This window comes from Lissotriton helveticus, chromosome 3_2 (assembly GCF_964261635.1).
Source record: "Lissotriton helveticus chromosome 3_2, aLisHel1.1, whole genome shotgun sequence".
NCBI classification, from domain to species: Eukaryota; Metazoa; Chordata; class Amphibia; order Caudata; family Salamandridae; genus Lissotriton; species Lissotriton helveticus.
Genome location: NC_136062.1, coordinates 13,643,991 through 13,665,472, shown reverse-complemented (window position 1 = coordinate 13,665,472; position 21,482 = coordinate 13,643,991). Strand labels below are relative to the sequence as shown.

Genomic DNA, 21,482 nt, shown 5'->3' with positions numbered 1-21,482 from the left:
AAAGGCAGTCAGAAACTCTCTTTGGGGGCCCCTAGTAGGGCCCCCATGGTTGCGAGGCTGCCGAATGGCGGCTTGGGGGCACCTATGTTGCCCCTATCTAGATCCCTGCACCAGGTGGCAGGCACCTTGTTGTGCCTTAAGGGAAAAGTTAAGGGGTACAGGCTAACGCATTAATGGGTAAAGGATAAGGGAACATTTATCCCATTTTTAGGGTCAGGAGGTCAAGCGTATCTTGGTAGTATTATTTTATTGGAGGAGTAAAGTACCGATGATGAAGCAAGCCATTATAAGTGGGTGCTGTTTCCTTATCTGGTCTCTTTCTTCCCAACCTGTTCTCATCTACCCTGGTGCTGCCTAGGTGAAGTCACTGCACTTGACTGATGTGTAGTGAGGCCCTTTTAAACCCACTTTGATTCTCCTTTTAGTTTTACTCGTTTTAGCAGGCTTCATTTAAAAAAATGATTTAATTAGTTTAGGCCCGCACAATATTATTTCAGAGAAAACACTGCTCATTCTGCTTTTTAAAAATGTTATGAAGCCTTTTCTGCTACATTCTCAGTACACGTTGTTCAAAGCTAAGAAAAGATATCCTAGTGTTTGTGTCGGCTGTTTAGAGACTGCTTACAACATCTAGACACATCATTGCATCAGAGCAGTATCTCTAGCATAGTGGTTTTATTATATAAACAGTGCACTGTCCCTTTATGGGAAAAAGGGGCACTCTGGCTATGACTATCCTAGAACAAAGGGGCACTCTGGCTATGACTGTCCTAGAACAACTGATGTGTTTGACATGAGGCTCTGCTTAAACTGATCTTCAATCCTACAGAGAGGGATTGGCAATTCCACATCAGGCCGATTCATTGGTCCAGTTATCCAAGTATGGGGCGCAGGCTAACCTTAGAGATCAGGAGAGGCTACACCCACTATGCTCTCAGAGTAGGGGTAGTGAATGCTAGACATTTATAGAAATCATATTGCCATGGTTGGGCTGGAAATTGTCTTCACCATGTACATAATGCTGGTTACATTGCTTTGTTTTATCAGCCTAATTATCACAGCTCATTCTTTCTATGCAACATTACGATTGCTTCAATAAATGTATTGTAATATCTACTTGGATTTTTCCTTGTGTTTACCATGGGCATGCATAAGTAAACCATGGAAGGGGTAAGATATGTTTCCATGATTCCTTTGGGGATCAAAGCCGTGTTTGAGGTTGGCAAAATCATCTGCCACCCCAGGATGGTTAGTGGTTTGCCAGATCAACTCCATCACCTCCACCAGTTTCAACTTCCTTCGGATCCTCTGCCAGACCTTCAAATGGATACCCCCTGAATGCAGAAAAACCATCATCCAAGCTCTCATAACCAGCAGACTGGAGTACGGAAATGCCCTCTGCGCCAGAATCAACAAAACCCTTCTCCACAAGCTCCAAACCATCCAGAACGCCGCAGCCAGACTCCTCCTCGGAACCCCACGGCACAAACACATGGCCCAACACCTATGTGACCTCCACTGGCTCCCCGTCGAGAAGAGAGTATCCTTCAAAATGCTCACCCACACCTACAAATCACTCCACAAAATCAGACCCAAATACCTCAACGAGAGAGTCTCCTTCCACATACCCAAGAGGAACCTCCGTTCTGCAGACCTTGCCCTCGCAGAAACGCCCCGCACCAGAGCTGGCTGAAGAGCTTTCTCCTATGTCGCAGCCAAAGCCTGGAAATAACTCCCTGTCAACATCAGATGCTCCCACAACCTCCACACCTTCAGGAGGAACCTTTAGACCTGGCTCTTCGACTGATCCGGAGCACCCCTCTCCCCCCTCTCCCCCAGTGCCTTGTGACCCTCACTGGTGAGTAGCACGCTTGATAATTCCCTGATTGATTGGGCCAACAGTTCCCGATGCTGTCAATGGATTTAGTCCTTATATGTTGAAGTCCTGTTGTCCTAATGCACAGTCCTAACTTTCCCAATGGGAACCATATAACAGATGCACCCATGTCAATACCTGAGTGCCCGTGAGGTTTGTGAAGGGACAACATGAGCACCTATTCATCAGGGCACTGTCTGTGGGAAGATTAAAAGAGTCCTGCTCCCCTGAAATAAGCACCAGTGACGACCACCAGCAATCACCGGCAAAAATTAACCATTGTTTCTATTTTTTGGGACAGGGGCATGAATGAGAGTTAGAAAAGGTCACTGAAACGCAAATGGGAAAAATTGTATAGTTTGCTTTGCAACCGTGAGAGCAGCATTTCCTTTAAGAAAACTGTCTTTTCAAATAAAACCTATGAATGTAACTGAAAAACACACTCTTTTCACATCATGTTGACACATGCTTTCAGAAAAACAGAACAGCCCAATGTAAACAGAACCATTGCTAGTTTCTTTCAACGAGTTTTGAATTCAAAAATAGAGGCTGGAACCTGTGAAATGTCCAGTTCAGTTCAGTTCAGGAAAATCAAATGATAAAGTTGTGTACTGGAAATCCATTCATATATTTCTGAATTTTAATGTCATATTTATACACAAGGGTGAAGCTAAATCAACTGATCTCACTACAACCTGAGAAAATGATTTCTGCTTTACAATGTAGCATTACTAAGTCAATAACAGGAGTTACAGCTTCTCTGCGCTGGTTCTCTTACCTTTACAAAAGCAACCTTGTCTTTGCTCTTAAACAACGCCTGAATAGTTTCCATCAGATCCTTGGACGTGTCGAGAGTCTTTCCGCAATCCACGAGCTGCCCATATAGCGCTTCTAGCTTCAGCTTCTTTTCTTCCTCAAGCGCCTGAGCTTTTTCTTCATATCTTTGGGCAAGAGTTTGCATTATTTCAGTGTAGTGCATGTCAAAGGTTTGCTCCTGTCTTCCAAAATTTTCCTGTGGAATGTTGCATGTAATAAGTGAATCATCAAAACGTTTATAAGTTGCAGCATTTATTTATGGCTTATTATGCACTAAAAGGCTAATTAGGGATCAAAAACCTTTGCCAGTGCAAAAGTAGGGCAGTTTTTAATTCTACTATGTAGTAAATCCATCACAAAAGAATGTAAGCCAGAGACATTACGAGGCCAATTGGCCAGGGCCCACTGCTTCAAAGGAGACATGGTGGTCTTTCTCTATATCAGGCCTATTTATTCATCTCAACTGTTACCTCTGTTCAGTGCAATCTTGAGAATATTTAAGACCACACGCAAGACATATATCAGCTGCTTTTGTGATTCTTTTTCTCAAAGTTTATCATAGTTTAATATTTGTGGGCATTGTGCTAGCTTCAGTTAGCAGACAAGGCTAATAACATTCAAAATTGTTCGGAACCCAAAAATCTTTAATATATGACACTGATAAAGCAAGCTCACATTCCTGACCACACAGGCACGGGCAGACACACACAAACCGATACAAAAGGGGATGATGGACGGAGCGTTTGAGCAAATCAAACACTCACCCCCAGTCAACTGATCTGGGTTTAATCCATCACCATTCTTTAGCTCACTCAGCCACCCCAGTTCAGACATGGCCATATGCAAATCAGTCTGACCCTGTGCCTCATGGGAACAGTCCAGCCCGAACTGCCAAGCCATGTCTTCCCTGAACCGGAAACAAGCATCCTGGGACCGGTTTCGGATTCATAATCCTCATCAGCCAGGCTATCTTGAATCCAGTGGCCAAGTGAGCAAGGGACTCACGTCTGAGCATACCCTGCCACACTTAGGGCGAACAAAGCAATACAAAAGAGGATGATGGACGGAGCGTTTGAGCAAATCAAACACTCACCCCAGTCAACTGATCTGGGTTTAATCCATCACCATTCTTTAGCTCACTCAGCCACCCCAGTTCAGACATGGCCATATGCAAATCAGTCTGACCCTGTGCCTCACGGGAACAGTCCAGCCCGAACTGCCAAGCCATGTCTTCCCTGAACCGGAAACAAGCATCCTGGGACCGGTTTCGGATTCATAATCCTCATCAGCCAGGCTATCTTGAATCCAGTGGCCAAGTGAGCAAGGGACTCACGTCTGAGCATACCCTGCGACACTTAGGGCGAACAAAGCGATACAAAAGGGGATGATGGACGGAGCGTTTGAGCAAATCAAACACTCACCCCCAGTCAACTGATCTGGGTTTAATCCATCCCACACACAAACACCAAGATGCCCAAACCATGATTTATATAAAATTAACTTATTTGAACACTTGGATATCGTTTTAGTTCATTATGAGCCAGATGTAGGTAATATCAAATTTGCGAGTCCTTAATAATGAATTTTACCGATTCGCTATTAAGGACTCGCAAATTTGAATTTAGGTAGGAATCGCTAAAATATTAGCGATTCTTTAATATTCCTTAATAACGAATCTCAAATTGAGATTCGTTAATAAGGAAGACATACCCATTCATTCCTATGGGCTAGGAGGCCCATAGGAATGAATGGGAAGATATTCACTATTTGCGATTCGCTATTAAAGAATCGCAAATAGTGGGAGCTATTTCAAGGGTGCCAGGGTGTCAAAAGGACACCATGTTTCACCCCTGAAATGTGTATGTGTGCACACGTGGCACACATACATGCCCTAAGGGCATGAATGTGTGCCACATTGCACTTTAAAAAAAAGCAAAAAAAGTGTTTTTTTACAGGAAATCGCTAACTACCACCAACTTGAAGTTGGTGGTAATTAGCGATTCCTTAAGCCTAAAATGCACTTTCTTTTGTGTTACCTATATTGCATTTAAGGAATCGCAATTTGACTTAAAAAAAATACACACTAAGGGCCCTTTTTTGATGTCAGTCCGACCAACATCTTCGGTTTTACTTTCGACTGCCGTATTACAATGACGGCGGTCGGAAGTGAAACTGGACAGTCTTTCCGGCTGGCTTCCGACAGGCTCAAGGAATGGACACGTAATCTCTTAGGGATGGCATTTCCACCATTGGGTTTAGGATGTCGGTTTCCCACAGACTTTTTCTGTCAGGCTTCCTGAAAAGTGACTTTGGGGACCCTGGCAGGGCCCCCTTGCATAAGTGGCCTCTGGTTGAGGGCACATATGGTGCCCCCTGTCAATCCCTGCACCGAGTGGCTGGCACCGTGTGGTGCCTGCCACGCAGTGCAGGGATTAACAAAAACTCTAATTTCTCTATGGACGCTTGTGCTGCAGTCGGTTTACATCCGCAGCACAAGTGCCCATAGAGAAATGGGAGGATGTGACCGCACCATGTGTAGTCGTATTGTAATAGAAGTGTGGGGACTGCAGACCAGCGGTTGGTCGATCCTGAGACAGCAACAAGTCGGCTTGACATAGTAGTGAGGCCCTATGTGTATATAATTCATAATTCATGCAATACACATATGGTCTCGTATGGTCTCTTGGTGTTTAGGCCAATAGTTATAGAATAGTCAAGTTTTTTTTTAAATGAACCTTATAATGTTGTGAAATCAATAAAAAAAGTTCACCAGAAGTCTACGATCGCTGAATCTCCTACTTGCTCCCAATCCCCCATATCCACAGAGCCAGAGCCCACGCCCGTTTCTTCATGTAGCTTATACTAAAGGCCTGGAAGGACCTAAACTTCCATATCAGGGCTATTTGCTCAGTCCTCGAATACCACAAGAAACCAAACACCTGGCTTTTCATCTTGACCCCAGACTCAGACTGGCACTTGTCGGAGTAGCATTCCACCACATTCTTTTGCCCACCATGCCACCTCAGTTTGGACCCAGCCATATGCAAATCAGTCTTGACCCTGCTCGAATAGGAAACATTCAGCCCAAATGGGCAGGTCCTCTCTGAACCATAGCACAAAATATCCAAGCCCGGTTTTGCCCTGATAGGGTCTAATCAGTCTGGTGTAGCTTGGTTCAAGTGGCATAGTGACTACGGGATCCACGTATGGGGTTACCCTTGCCACTTAGGGTATTACATCAAAACAGGCTAAAGGTGACAGGAGGAACTCTTTCTATAAGTCGCACCTCTGGAAATTGATCAGGGTAGCATTCTGGCCCGTTGTGTTTTTGCCCACCATGCCACATCAGTTTGCACCCAGTCATACACAAATCAGTCTTGACCCTACTCGAATAAGAATTGCCCAGCCCGAACTGCTGCCTATGGATTGGAACACTGCCCATAGTGATTGGCAGTGGTTAGACTATTTGCAAGCACTACTATTATCACATTTTGTATGTTGATGATATTTCTGTAAACATTATTTGAGAGACATTATTTTTGTCATGATATTCTGGTAACATATAAGCATTATGGAGAGAGAGGAGGCTTATCATGACCCATTCCAGTCTCTCATGAGTCATGACTTCTCTCCACACTCAACAATAGTTTAGTCAGAATACGTTTCTAATAATGGAAAGGGTATATTTTCTAAAATTCTACAGTCTTAACTACGTCATGTGGGGCCTATTTAGTGTATGGTGGTCTTTACTCTGTCTGTCAAAGTGGCGGAGGACATTACCACCGCAGCCTTAAGCGACAGAGGATCACCATATTTAGAGATAAACCCCAGCCTAGCAGTGATCTCTGTGTGTTCACACATGCCACCACTATGGGGGTGTCTGTGGAGACACTACATTTTGGTATGTAGCTGCTGTCCTTTAGATGGCAGTGCAACAAAGTTTATTGTTTTTCAAAAAGAGATTCCCAAAACGTGGATTTGTTTATAAGAAACAAATAAATAATGATCCTAGCACCCTAGGAGTGATGGCACCATTTGACAAATCTGCAGAAAAGTTTGATACATTTTGCTCAGATACTTCAGGGGGTGGGAAGGTGGATCAAAGGAGGTCAAACATTTTGCTTTTTCATTGTTATCTCCCACAGAAAACTGCTTCAATATAAATGCTTAACAGAACTACAACACTTGGAATTTAACCAGAACTTAACTCAGAGATGTGTGTGCCTTTGCTCGATTTTGAGTAAATCTTTTCATTAGGGTTTCAAAGAGGTAACATTGGCCTTTGTGGACCAAGGGTAATACATTTGAAAAATTATCAAATTACATTAGAAGAATTAGCATGGTAATCTAAAGTGGAATTGGCCAACCCTCAGAGGATTTGACGATCCAGGAAATCTATTTATGTGCCAGCAATTGAAAATTTGTTTTACCGTCACCATTACAAGATGCGAGACTCCAAAGCCTAAGACCTGAAAAAAGACAACAGTTGGGTTATAAGAAAGCTCTGGATGTAATCTCTGGCCCCATGGGGGATGTGGGAAGGGAGCCCCTAAGGGCAAGATACTGCACTAAAAAAAAACTGAACTGCGCTTCTCGCCATATTTGTGGATCTAAATTCTTTCTGTGGGTGGGAAAATTTGCTTTTCAGATGTATAGATATTGTAGTTCTGTGTATTGTTATTTCAAGGCATCATTAGTGCATGTATTTGAATCTGCTTTTGGTGCATTGTTTTGGTTACGTTATCATTAGTACTGTCAGTAATGGGCAAAGTGAAACACAGTTTGGGTGTCAAAGTTATTCATAGCAGTTTTAAATATCACATTTTGTAATCTACAACTAAGAAGTCTTTATTACTCTATTTTAATAGTGACCCATTCACTGATGGTATGCTACTTTCTACAAAAAAGGTGTGATAACCGTTAGAAAGCTGAATCCTTGATATCGATTTCTGTAGAAAAAAAGATAGCTTATTTAAAATATCAAAGGGCAACATCAGTAAAGTACCACATAACATCTATGGACATTGGTTTTAAACATTGTCAGAGCCATATTTTGCTGTGAGCAGCAGAGGGCAGAATTGTTAGCAGTTTTGAGTTGTTGAAAACAGCTAAGCAATTAGAAATGCTGAGTTATTTCACTACACATTACATTTTTGCTAACGATGCATGACTTTTCTTACCTCTACTGTTATGAAAATTTCCTCCAAGTGACTTGCGAAGATTTCCATCTGTGCAATTTGTTCTTCCAATCTGCACATATTTTTGTGAATTTCATCCTAATAAAATATATTTTATTGATAAGTTAAAAGAAAACATTTGAGACTTAAGCTTAGAAAAACAATGGAAAATAATGATGGGATATCTACCTTGACATCTTCAACAGCACTAGGCAGTTGGGATACTTCATGTTCTTTATGGCTACCAAACAATTTATCAAAAGCTCTAATTGGAGTTTTACAGGTAACACAGTAAATATCTGGAATTTCCTCTTCATCCTTATGGTCAACCTCTTCTTTCATTTGCCAATCCTCATTATCTTCTATATTCTGATTGTCAATTGTCAGCTGATCTTCATTTTGGTTTGTGACATAATTCAAAGGCTCCTCCCCAGTGTCCTCTTGCATAGGAATAATATCACTGCTAATATTTACATTATTATTAGATTCTTCATTATGAAGTTCATCAATACTAATCTCTGTAGCATGAGGCTCTTCTTTGCGAGGTTCTTTGCCACAAGGTTCATCATTAAGAGGTTCTTCACTTGAAGGTTCAACTTGAGATTCTTCTCCACAAGGTTTTTCTATACAAGATTCACCAGGAGGCTCTTCAATACTAGGCTCACTGTGAGGTTCCTCACTGCAAGATACACTGTTGGGGTCTTCTTTAGGAGGTTCAGCACTGCAAGTTACTTCATCATATGTTTCTTCACTATGATGTTCTGCATTCTGTGGTGCTTCAGCACAAGTTTCTTCGCTATGGGGTTCTTCATTACAAGGTTCCTTGGTATGAGATTCTTCAGTACAAATTTCTTCTTTATGCGGTTCTTCATTACCAGACTTTTCATTACCCAGTTCTTCAATACAATACTCTTCGCTATGTGGTTCTTCATTACAAGGTTGTTCTTTATCGGGCTCTTCACTGCAAGGACCTTCTTGACATAATTCTTCCTTAAAAGGGCCTTCACTAATACGTTTTTCATTATTATCATCTTCGTTAGGAGGTTGTTGAGCACAAAGTTCTTCATTACCAGATTTTTCATAACTGGGCTTTTCATTGTCAGCATCTTCACTTTTTTCTTGAGTAAATTGCTCAACACATTCATCTTGGTTGTCTTGTTCCTTCACTTGGATATTTGCTTTTTCAAGTTCCACGTCGTTTTTTTGTACTAGCGGCTGCACCCTTGATACTTCCTTGATTGTAGGTGCACTATATCCTAAGAAGCCTTCCTCTATGTCTTTGTCTTCTTCTATTCCATATAGCCGGGCTAGCTCCTCCAATTCCTTATGTAAATCATGTTCTGCCTGCTCTGCGCTCAGAGCCTGGTTTCCACCTGCTCCTTCAGATTCACTTATTTCAGCCAAATCAGCATCTCTGCCCATCTTCATGAATTGATCATCAGGAAAGATTTCTAGTCTGTCTCTAGACTCGTAGAGATCCATGTGGTAGAATGTTAAGCCTTCAGGTTCAGGCTCTGGCTCAGGTTCAGTGCATTCATCAGACATTTCAGATGTTTCCTCATCAGCCGCCACGTAAGAAAGGTCCACATATTCAGTAGATGTTTCATCACACATAATGGCAGTAGACTGTGATTGTCTTTTTCTTTGTACACTTTATGGTCCTTGTATATTCAACCAATTGCGGCTCTTGTCCGTCCTTCAAAAGAAAAATATAGCACTAAATTTAGTAAAGAGTTAACTGGGTATAGAGCAGTATATGTAATGTTTTCGAATAACCTAAATTTTATTCAACCAATTGAAGTTTTTGACACTTCTTTGAAAGAAAAATATAACATAAGTATTTGTAGTCATCAAAGTAAAGAGTTATCTGGTAATAGAGCAGTGTACTTAATGTTTTAGAAAAAAACAAATCTACAAATGTTTGACAGATAAATTGATCTAGTAGCTCAGTGAAGTAGGACTCCCCCTACAGCCTCTACCAATAATAAGATAGGTTTCCTCACTTACTCAAAATCATCTCTTTAACCGACCTCATGGTAACATTATGAGGTTTAGCCATCAAGATAAAACAAAACAAACATTGCCACGTGCCATTAAAATATGAAGAAGGTTTAACCAGATGAGCTATTTGCAAAAGACTATAGGCATACATTGTGATTGCTGCTTGGAGTTCAAGTAAGGCTCAGTCAACTTTATGTATTTCCGAAATACATGAGGTTTGATGGAGGAAATGCATGTCGCGGGTTTGATGGAACAATGCATGTCGCTGAGCTAGGGAAATATCCTGCCTCAAGGTCGGCCAAGTCACGCCGCAGCTACTAAAAAAACCTGGGCTAGACACGAAAGATATGAACAACTTTAGACCCGTGTCGAACCTACCTCTCTTATCCAAAATACTGGAAAGATGTGTTCTGCCACAGTTAACCCAACACTTGGAGAACATCAAGCTCCTCGACCCACACCATTCGGGATTCTGAAAGAGATGCAGCACTGAAACTGCAATCCTAAATGTCATAGACGATCTACACAAATCACTTGACTCAGACCAATGCTGCCTCCTCATTCTCTTTGACTTATCGGCCGCTTTCGATACAGTTTCACACATTGCTCCTCAAAGTCCTTCAAGAAAGAGCAGGCATGGACATGACGGTACTAAACTGGTTCTCCTCCTTTCTACACAGTCGCTTGCAAAGAATAAAAATTAAAAACTTTGAATCTGACCCACTACCCATCATCAGAGGAGTCCCACAAGGGTCAGTACTCTCTCTCAACTCTTCAATATCTACATGGAACCCCTCACCACACTACTCAGGAATTCCAACATCCCCTTCCACCTCTACGCAGCTGACACGCAGCTTTATCTGGAAACCACCTCCATGGACGACATGCTCAAACTTAATGACATGCTCAAAGAGGTTCAACAATGGCTCTCACAGAACCACCTGAAGCTTAATCAAGAGAAAACCGAAGTTCTACTCATCTCCAACAGAGACGAAAACCCCCAAATCGAAGAATGGCTCAAAGCCGTCGATGCCCTCAATGGCAACCTCACGCCAACGGACTCGGTAAAGTCCCTAGATATCACCCTAGACCCCAAACTAGACATGAAAAAACACATTCCTCAATCTGAAACTTCTCTACAAAATAAAACCCTTCCTTCCTCCGAAAGACCTTCAACAGGCCACTCAAGCACCTAGGCCCCTTGAAAACCACCCTCAATGCCGCAGCTAGAATGGTCACAGGAACCAAGAAATTCGATCACATTTCTCCCGCTCTCAAGGAACTGAAATGGCTCCCAATTGAACAACGAGCCAACTTCGGAACAGCATGTCTTACACACAAAGCCCTTCACACAGGCAAACCAGAATACCTGGCCGTGAAACTTAAAAGGGCCGGCCAGTCCAGGAATCTCAGAAGCTCCAACACGTTCCTTCTCATTCCATTGAAATCTCGAAAACGCAAAAATACAAGTAAATCCTTTGCGGGAAATGCACCCAAGATCTGGAACTCCATTCCCCCCCCACATTAGAATGACCTCCTATTTCCTGAAATTCAAATCTCTACTCAAAGCCCTCTTCCTTGAGTGCACCGGAACTTAACGGGAAGAACATAGGACATGCCTGAAAAAGCGCGACAACGCTCCACATCCCTGTTGGGAACGAAAGAGCAACTGCCTCAGAATTTTAACCACCGGGACTCTTCCTTACCTCGTCCAACTTGATGGACCTCCCTCTCGAAATCAGCAAAAGATCTCCTCTGTTTCATACCCCGCAGAAGCAACCCTCCTGTGGACCACATGATCTATATGGTGATGTTATTTGCAATGCTCTTAAGCTGACCAGATGTGGATTCTGCCTTGGCCGTTAAGGCACATTATTGTACCTGATGTGAAGCACTCTGATACCCTTGGGTCCAGCTAGCGCTATACAAAACTTATAATAAATAAATAAATAAATAAATGTCCCAGTTTGCCAAAACTAATTAAGTTTAAAACCTTCAGTGTAACGTTGTCAAAAGAGTTGTGGATATAATCACCAAATGATAACCAAATTAGTTTTCTACTATTTCTTAGCTACAATATGTATAAACTAGAATGACAATTAGTCGATTTAAACTTAAAATGTATTTGATCTCCTCAGATTTGTTTTTGTAGTTGGAAATTGTATTTATGCAGCGCTTACTACCCATGATGAAGCGTTGAAGTGGTTTTCGGTGAGTAACATGCTACTTTCCCTTGTGGATTAGTTGTGGTAAATGTGTTATGTTTGTGCTCTTGAGATCTCATGTATTTATTGTATTTTTTTGAAAGGGATAGATTGATGATTGTAGTGAGTTTGTAAAGAGGAGATGTTAGGTGTTATTGGGAGTAGTATATGTGTGCCAGTTAGTTGGAGGAATTGGATGTTGGTAAAAATTGATGCTTCGGTGGTGCAATGCTCTTGTAAATATGCCCACAATTTGTTACACACTAATTCAACAGTGCACAACTCCAGTACAATCATTAATGTTAGCAGCATTGTTCACTTGTGTTGATCTGAGATCCACCCACTGAGCCTCCTTTCCTTCTACTCCAATGACTCATTGATTGCCCTTACAGGGGAGTGTGGTACTACTCAGGATTTGTTGTGAAGTGCCATTCCCCTGAATGATCGGGTCTTCCAGTCTACACAATGTAAGCTCTTCAGCCTCCTCCGAACGTGTTCAGGCTGCTACCGCTGCCCTCATAGACTGCCCCTTCCGCCTCCATGCTGGCAGTCATTCCTGCAGCACACATTTGTTTAGTTGAGGCAGCAGGGCAACTCCACTTTTGAGCTTTTCCCCTTTTTGCTAGCACACAACCTAATACACTTACTAGACTGAAATTGTGGGATACAGGAAGAACAATTCACAATGCTGACCAACAGAGCTAGGACCGACAGCCACCCCCACCACCCAAGAACCTCAGGATCATCAAAGGCATAAAACGTAACATGATGCCTAAGTCAGTGGTGTAACCACCTCAATTTTCCATGCCCTGAAGATGCTGAGGAAGATTTTGAAGTGTCTCCCAAACAGCAGAGGTAAAACTGTCACTCATGCCTTCATCACAAGCTCGTTGGACTACAGGAAAACCCTTAATGTGGGGATAAACAAAAAAACTCACCAGAAGGCTGCAGACCATTCAGAACTAAGTGTCAAACTCAATCTCCAATGCTGCACTGACATCACACCACACAGGGCTGGCTTTAGCGCCGGTGGTGCCTGGTGCGAGAACCACTTTTGGTGCCCTTCACACCTAATTACCGCCTCCTCAGATTCACTCACTACCACTGGGGAAAATTGCCCCTCCTCTCTCCAATCATAAGATATTGCTAAACACAGCGGCCCCCTGAGGTCGGCACAGCCTCCACAGGTCAGCGCCCAGTGCGGCCACACCAGTAGCACTGCCCTAAAGCTGGCCCTGACACCACAACTGCAGGAGCTTCATTGTCTTCCCATAATAAACACAATACAAACTCTTTGTCCACACTTTCAGGAAACTGTGTATCACTGTCCCAGCATACTTCCACAATCACACCTGTGTTCACAAACCACCGCTCATCTGGACTCCTACTTGCATACATCCAGGAAACCAGATCCAATGGCCAAGGCTTTCCTAAATCGATCCTAATGTGCAAAACAACCTGCAGCTAAGCATGAGAGCCTTCTTCTCACTTCTTGAATTCTTCAAGAAGCTGAGGACCAGGTTTTTTGATTAGTCCCACTAGGCCATAGGTTTGGCTAGAGTCATACCTGATAGATCTAGCTATATTGACTGAAAAAAACAAAGGTTAAAGTAATGTTATGGTTAGGTGAGAATTTCAGTGACAACATAACATTTAAAATGTACAGAACCATTGCAATTTACCAGTTATAGTTAGCTCTGGTAACACGTAACATCACTCGTGCCCTAAAGTAACTTTGGGCCAGATAGACATAGCAAAGTGTTTGTGATTGCCAAATCGAAAATGTTTGCAATTCACTATTTGGTAATCACAAACACCCATGTGCAAACGTGTGTTGAACACAGTTAGCGATTCCCAGTGGGTTGCAAATAGATCTACCTCATTAATATCGATAAGATAGGTCTCGGTTTGAGACCCACTGGGAATCGCACAAATTACAGGGATGGTGGCCTGCTGGGGTCAACTGACCACCATGTCTGTAATTGCTTTTCAATAAAGCAATTTATTTTTCAAATGTAGCCTGTTTTCCTTAAAGGATAACGGGATGCTTTTCAAAAAGAAAAATGAAAAGTTTTCTTTAAATTTTTTTAAAGTAGGCAGTTGCCCGTGGGATCACTGCCTGATCTTACAAAATCATTTTACAAAAATGTACAAAGGGGAAGAGATCCCCTTCCCATTTGCCAATGGGTTACCACCTCCTTGAAGTAGGTGGGAAAATGTGAATGATTTGCAACCTCCTTTCGGTCGCAACCATTCACACATACCACTGTGAATCGGTAATAAGAAGGACATCATAAACATGCCCCCTCCTAATAACGAATCGCAAACCCAATTTGAGATTCGGTAATAGGTTAACGAATCACAAATTGGGCCTTTGTACATGGAAAAAGGCCTTTTTTCGGTCTCAAACGGCTTGATTTACAGATGGGCCGTATGTAAATGAAAAAAATCTTTGTAACAGTTTTCACATCTTTTTGGTAATACTTTATTTGAAAATGTTGCAGAGATATTATTGAAGATGTCATAAGTGATGTAATATGTGGGGTAATGAGCAGTGCATGGTGAAAGCGTGAATTATAGTTACAAAGTCACTGCCAAAGTCACACCATGGACAGCTTTTGGTGTGCACAGCATAGGGTTGGCCTGGGGTCAAAACATATACACCAAGTGTAGAGGATCGTGCAGCCCCTTTTCCGACCCCTAATTGGCCCATGGTCCGCATATCTCTGCTTTTTCCCCTGCATATTAAATTGCTGATGACATACTCATTGACTACATTTATAACATCCCTAATCACATCCAAAATTACACAATTCTTAAGAATACAGTGCATGGTGGAGGCACGGGTTATAGTTACTCTAGGGTACAATTTATAGTTATTTGAGTTAACTATAACTGGTGAAATTCAGTAGTTTTGTCAGTTTCAAATGGTATGCTGTATGTAACATTTTCACCTCACTATAACATACCTTTAACCATTGTCTTTTTCAGTAAACTGTCCTCTCATTCCAGCCCTGTTTGGCCATTATTATGCCACAGCACTTTCTGCCTGCCCTGCATGGTTAGCTTACTGCCCATAACCACCTATTCTCTGCCCCCTGTTGTACAAGTCCATGCACCTGCCCGCCTCCTTCTGCCCTGCATGGTCTGATGTGCTACCACTGCGCTCTAATTTTTTAAGACGTTATTCACCATTTTAAAATACCATTGACAAGTATGTATAATGGTTACTCAGTGCAGCAAAATAACAATTACAAAAAGGAGTGACAACGCTTTTTTCATACATCATTTTGTGGGAGCAACATGTAGAGACCATGGGACCAAAACACTTTTTTTTTAAGACAAAAGAAACAACATAGTATAAAGTTCCATGAATCAAACATTCTTCACATCTCACTGAATGTACAATATAATACCGTAATAGTTCAACCCACTCAGGCAGGGACTATCCCATCATGTAGTCGTGGCTCTTTTCCAGCAAATAATTTCCCAACGAACCTCATATATCCTTTGGTCTGGCTAGCTTGCTGCCCCTTCCCACTCCTCCTTCCCTCCATTGCCCAAGTCTATGCCTCTGTAACTGCCCTCCTGCCTAACTTCTGTGCTTAGCTTGCTGCCCCTACCCTGCTTTCTCCTGCCATCAGATGTCTGCGTGCACAACCCTGCTCCCTTCGTTTTGCCCACCATGCTCCATGGAGCTGCAACTGCCCTTCTTGTGTACTCTGAGTATTCTGTTGTGCTGTCACTACCCCTCCTGCCTGCCCTTCATGGCCAGATGGTTGTCTCCTCTCCCTGCCTACTTCACCCTACTTTCCATGGTCCAAGTTCCATGCCTCTGTACCCTCTCTCTTGCCCTTCATGGTCCATTTTGCTGCCACTCTTTCCTGCTCCCCATGCTCTGTTTTGTTGCAACTGCTACTCGTGCTCACCCTGCATGGTCTGTTATGAAGCCCTTTCCCTCTTCCTCCTTCTCCTGCCCTCTGTAGTCTGTGTGCAGCCCCCACCCCTCCCTTTTGCCCTCTATGGTCCTTTGTGTTTGCTCCTGCACCTACGTCTTGCTCTCTATGGTCGTTGTGCTGCCACTTACCTACCTGCCAAGCATTTCCTTTTGTTCTGCCACTTCCCCTCCCACCTTCCATGCATGGTCTACTTTCTGCATCTGACCCCCTCCCACCTTCCCTCCGTTATCGATATGTATACCCTTATAGGATCCCTGTTGTCCTTCATGGTGTGTTGTGCTTGCAGTGCACGGAGAAATGGCTATAGCGGCAGAGAAAGTGTGACAAAAATATTGTGCACCTGCTTACTGGAGCCGGTTACTGGCAGTGCATAATCTGAGTCCCACAAGACCAGCTCCTGCCATCTGAAGCCCGCAAAGGAACTGGGTTTTTGCATGCAGGAATAGGGAGGCTGGAGCCTAGCCTTAAAATCAGTGGTCTCCCACCTGAATAAGGAGGGTTGGCATGTATGTGTATGGTTGTACTGCCACTGCCGCTCCTTTCTGCTCTCAGTGGTCCATTGTGTTGCTAAAGCTTCTCTTACCTATCCTGCATCATTTGGATTGTTGCCCCTGCCCTCCTTCCCACTGCCCTCTATGGTCCCTTGTGCTGCCACTGCCCCTTCTGACTGCCCAGCATGGTCAACTTGCTGCCGCTGCCCTCTCCTCCCTCTCTAATGTCCGAGTCTGTGCTCTAAACCTCACCCATCCCCATAGTGTTTTAATGAACAACTATATTGCTACCATTCTGTATTTATTAGAAAAGTGTGGTACATCTGAAATCATCTTGATGAAATCAAAACGGTAAACCTAGAGCATTTCCTTTAGAAATGATACAAATGAGGGAGTCCTTTCCCATACAAATTATGGATAGTGATCTAAAAAAATAAAATGAGACACATTTTCTGAGTTCTCAAATAGCAACAAAGCACTTTTAAACTATTCACCGTCTTTTTTTTATCCATTTGATCACTTAATTATTTTTTGCACTTAAGGGAGAGGATCTGGTGTTATAGCCAGAGCTGCTGACTTTGTAAATGGGAAACCAGTTTCCTATTACGATGCCAAGTTTGAGCATTGGCTCAACATCCTGTGAATCTTTGCAAATCACTTAAACTTCCGTGCCCAAACCAAAATGAATGTGTTCTCATGTAAAGCACTCAAATGCCTTTGGATCATGTCCCCGCTTTATAAAATTGCAAAAAATGGAAATGAAAATAAAAGATTAAGCGTTTTGCGCACTTATGTCATTAGGCCATACTTGGGCTGTGTGTGGGTGGTATTTAGGCTACATTTACCCTCTTTTTTTCTCTGAGGGCCACCTTGGCGACTATTTTGTTATGAAGCTCCCTAATTCCCTCATTTAGTGCTTTCAGTTTTCCACTTTGATTCCACCAAGATGGTGTTCAGATGTGCCACTTTTGTCATACACTCAGAATGATAGCACTTTAGTTGCTCATTAGAACACGGTGGTAAAGTTGCAGTTGATCACCAGGATGTTAACTGGAAGTCTCCTGCTGGTGTTAAAAGTGCATGTTTCAATCTGCAGGTCAGAGTGTTTTAATTAACTAGATGAGGAAGATGTTTGAGATCTCATTTAAAAGCTGTCCTAATTTAGCTTTCTACAGCACTAACCATAATTTGTTTGACAAAATAAACCCCCATTTTGTTAATTTCGAAATAAAATGTTTTGAATTGTACCAGTTTGATTCAATCAAATTGGCTTCAGGTGTGCCATACTTTTGTCATATTTAAGAATGTTAGCTTTCTAGTTGTTCTTTAGAATACTCTGGGAGGCGACAGTAGAATACAGGGGAAACAACTGACAGACAGCTACTGATGGAAATACATTTTCTACTGAGAAAGTCAGATTCTATGTCACAACCGGAGGCTTGGATTATGCTTCTCGTTTCTTTATTGTAAATTTCAGCAGCCAATCAATTTTAAATAAAAATACCCTACATTACCCATGTGATATACATACGTCACATATCACATGTCCCAATCACAATTGAGTAACCCTATAAGTATAAACGACTCCATTTTGTGTCCTATTTCATTGGTGCTTCACAGCCAGATAAATACAATGTAAAGTTTTTTTTGATAATTGAATATTGAGTGGTTGTTATTACGAAGCGCCGTGCTGCATCTATCATTGTGTGGTTGAGTTAATTTTATAAGATGTTGTGCATAATTGGCTTTATTTTGTCATTTTAATAAACCTGTTGGTGCATGCTCTCGCGTGATCATCTTTATACAGGCTATCCCCAATGCCGACTTTGCTCGTGGAGCAGGGCGCGGACTATGGCTGTTTGTGTAATGAGCGTAGTCCTATTTTTATTTTCACGTGGTGCACCACGGTGCAACATGCATGTGCAGGTTTTCCCTGCAACACTCAGAAATATGCAAGGAGTGTTTGCATTCGTCCTGCTACTTGCGTTTCGCATGTACCTCGGTTGGGGGCCCTAAAATTTCTCCCCCTTCATCCTGTCTGCTGGAAATATCATAGGCTTGTAAAAAGTGAAATAGCCTTGGCCTAGAATGTTTCCAGGCTGCTCACTCCGCATTTTAATTGAGGCACTGTATTGCCTGGCTGGGTTCCACACTCCCCCTTTCTTTCTTGAATTGTCAAGTGACCTTCCAAGGTTCAGCTCATTCCTAGAAAAAAAATTCATAGTCAACCAAACTTTATTAGTTTCATCCAGAAATACAATCGAAGTTCCCCAGGGCTCCACACTATTCCTGCGTTATTCAATCTGTACGTAGAACCACTCACTGAAACACGATAACGAGCAAACATATCTTTCCACATGTATGCTGATGACACTCAGCTGTACATCAAAGTCACGTCGACAGAAGAGATAGGTATTGTGAACCAGGCACTAAACATAACCAATCATAGGCTAACCAGTAACCATCTGAAGCTTAACCCACATAAAACCGAATTCCTGCTGACCTCCCCCAGAAAAGCTCCACAAACATTATAGAGTGGACTAATCTGATCACAGCATTAAACTGTACTCCGAAGATTGTTGATTCCACTAAATCCTTGGGAATTATTCTGGACAAAAACTTAAACATGCTATCACATATTAACACAATGGCAAAAAACGCCTGGTTCCATTTAAGCTACCTCAGAAAACTGAAACCATTTTTAAATAAGTCAGACCTCAAAACAGCAGTTCAGGCACTTGTCATATCAAGGATAGAATATGGTTGCACAACGTTGGCCGGTCTTCCCAAGATCTCAACAGCCCCACTAAAAGCTTGTCTTAATGCGGCCACAAGACTTATAACGGGATCCAAAAAATGTGACCACAGCACCACTCTTTTGAAAGCTCTCAACTGGCTGCCCTACGAAGCAAAAGTACAATTTAAGTTTGCATGCATCACTCAGAAAGTGGTACATTTCCAAACACCCGTGTACCTAGCCCAAAAAAAATCACCCTATCTCTAGGAGCCATGGAGATCTACTACTGAAACCGGCCTGTTTTTGTAAATAAATACTTTATGACTGAGCGTTCTCTGGCGCAGCTCCTAGAATCTGGAACGCTCTTCCTTTCAACATTAGAAAAATCCTGTTCATCTCTGCATTCATAAATGAAGCAAAATCCTTTTATATGAGTAAATACCTCCCATAACCTCAACAGACTCGCCAGCATCATGGATCCTTCCTGATCAGTTACCCGCTACCTTTCTTTGAAAATTAACATTTTGTGGTTTTTATATTTGTATATTAAGCCTAATATTTTTGCTCTAAATCATTGCACAACAACTGATAACTTGGTAACATAACAGTTTTGGAAATGAAAATGTAAAGCGCTCTGACACCCTACTCAGGGTCATGTTTGCACTATATAAAACACCAAATAAATAAATAAATACATTTAAAAATATATATAATGAGTGATGTAATACGTAAGGTAATTAGCAGTGCTCACTATTTGATGTTACAATATAATCTAGTGTTCAGCAATCCAACATATATAAAGCAGACCTATTGTCTTTGTCAACAACTTACCAAAATTATAATCAAATATATATTTCATTAATTTTAAATCACATATTGCATTGTTTAATAAAAATGATAATCATTTTTTTACTAACATCTTATAAAAAAAATCAACATGCCTTTGAGTCTTTCTTTTAACACTTTTCATCCCGCACAATACAGCCATAAAAACTACTACAAGGAGGCCAGGCACTCCAACTCAAAAGCATGGGTCTCCAGCTCGGAGTGCTTGAAAAAACAAACATGATAAGCTCTCCTGGGGTCATGGATTTAATGATCCAGGAGACTTACAGATTTTTTTTTTTATGTTGCTGAGGGGGCTGTTTCACTCCCTGCAGCCTCCTACAAGATTAATCAAAATGCTTGCTGCTGCCGGTCCCCATCAAGGGGGACCACCACGATCCCCAAAAATACGAATAACAAGTACTCGTAGAGTATTATGGGGCTCTCAATGCCGGAGCAGTGAATAACGAATGAAAGGCTCCTGATGCTCATTTATTATTTGTATTTAAAAAAAAATATATTTTGTGATACCTCTGTGCCCACCTGGGACTCTCACATCTTTACATTTTATTGGGGGCCATGGGGGAAGTCCAAGGACCTCTGCGACTATGCCTGCTCTGTCAAGTGACACCAGGAGTCACGCAGTAGCCATCAACACATTTTATCACACATTCTTTTCAACTGGAGTGTCCCGGTGCCCACCTAGGGCACCCCAAAACATTTTTGACATTGGTCTCTGCTGGATCCATACAAGGCAGGAGCTAGCAACACACATGCCCCTATGCAGCTTCCACAGCATTTCCTACAGTGGGGGGTGTGTGGGGGCTCCAAGGCCGCTACAGCCTCACCAGCTTCCGTGCCAGTTCCTGTCCTGGATGCTGCAGGAGCCGGCATTGCTCAGTGGAAGCAGCTTTTCTTTGTGCTCTCGCAATGCAGGAGCAATTCTATGTTTCCCTTCCAGCAAGAGCCAACCCTGATCGGTTTCCCAATGGAGCAGGGTCAATACTGATTTGCATAAGACCGGGTCCAAACTGAAGTGGCATGTTGTATCAAATAACAATGGACTGGGACGAGGCCATGTGGAACTACCAGTGGCTGAGATTAATTCAAGCATGCGATCTATCACTTTTTTGTATAGTTCAGTGCAACACCCTTGGTAGGAAGGGTATGCCCAGACGTGGGTCCAGTGCACCCTGTGCCACTGGAACCAAGTTACACCCTGCCAATGAGCCATAATAAGACCAAAACTGGCCTTGGGTTGCTTGCATTCTGGTTCAGGGAGGACCTGGCAGTTTGAGCTGATCTGTTCCCATTGGAGCAGAGGTAATACTGATTTGCTTATGGCAGCATCCAAACTGTTATTTTGCATACCTCAATGGGCTGGGATGGGCCCAGA

At 42.4% G+C, this 21,482-nt stretch overlaps 1 protein-coding gene across 1 annotated transcript in view; it reads right to left on the bottom strand.

Annotated features, from left to right (window-relative positions):
- The window catches only part of FSD2 (fibronectin type III and SPRY domain containing 2), a 490,462-nt gene that overhangs the window by 449,445 nt on the left and 19,535 nt on the right, over positions 1 to 21,482 (bottom strand). Inside the window, exons 2-4 of the mRNA XM_078684747.1 lie at positions 8,059 to 9,565; positions 7,873 to 7,968; positions 2,655 to 2,888 (exon numbers count right to left, since the gene is read on the bottom strand). Coding sequence (XP_078540873.1) covers positions 2,655 to 2,888; positions 7,873 to 7,968; positions 8,059 to 9,483 — 1,755 coding nt within the window. The 5' untranslated portion in view covers positions 9,484 to 9,565. The remainder of the gene's footprint in view (positions 1 to 2,654; positions 2,889 to 7,872; positions 7,969 to 8,058; positions 9,566 to 21,482) is intronic.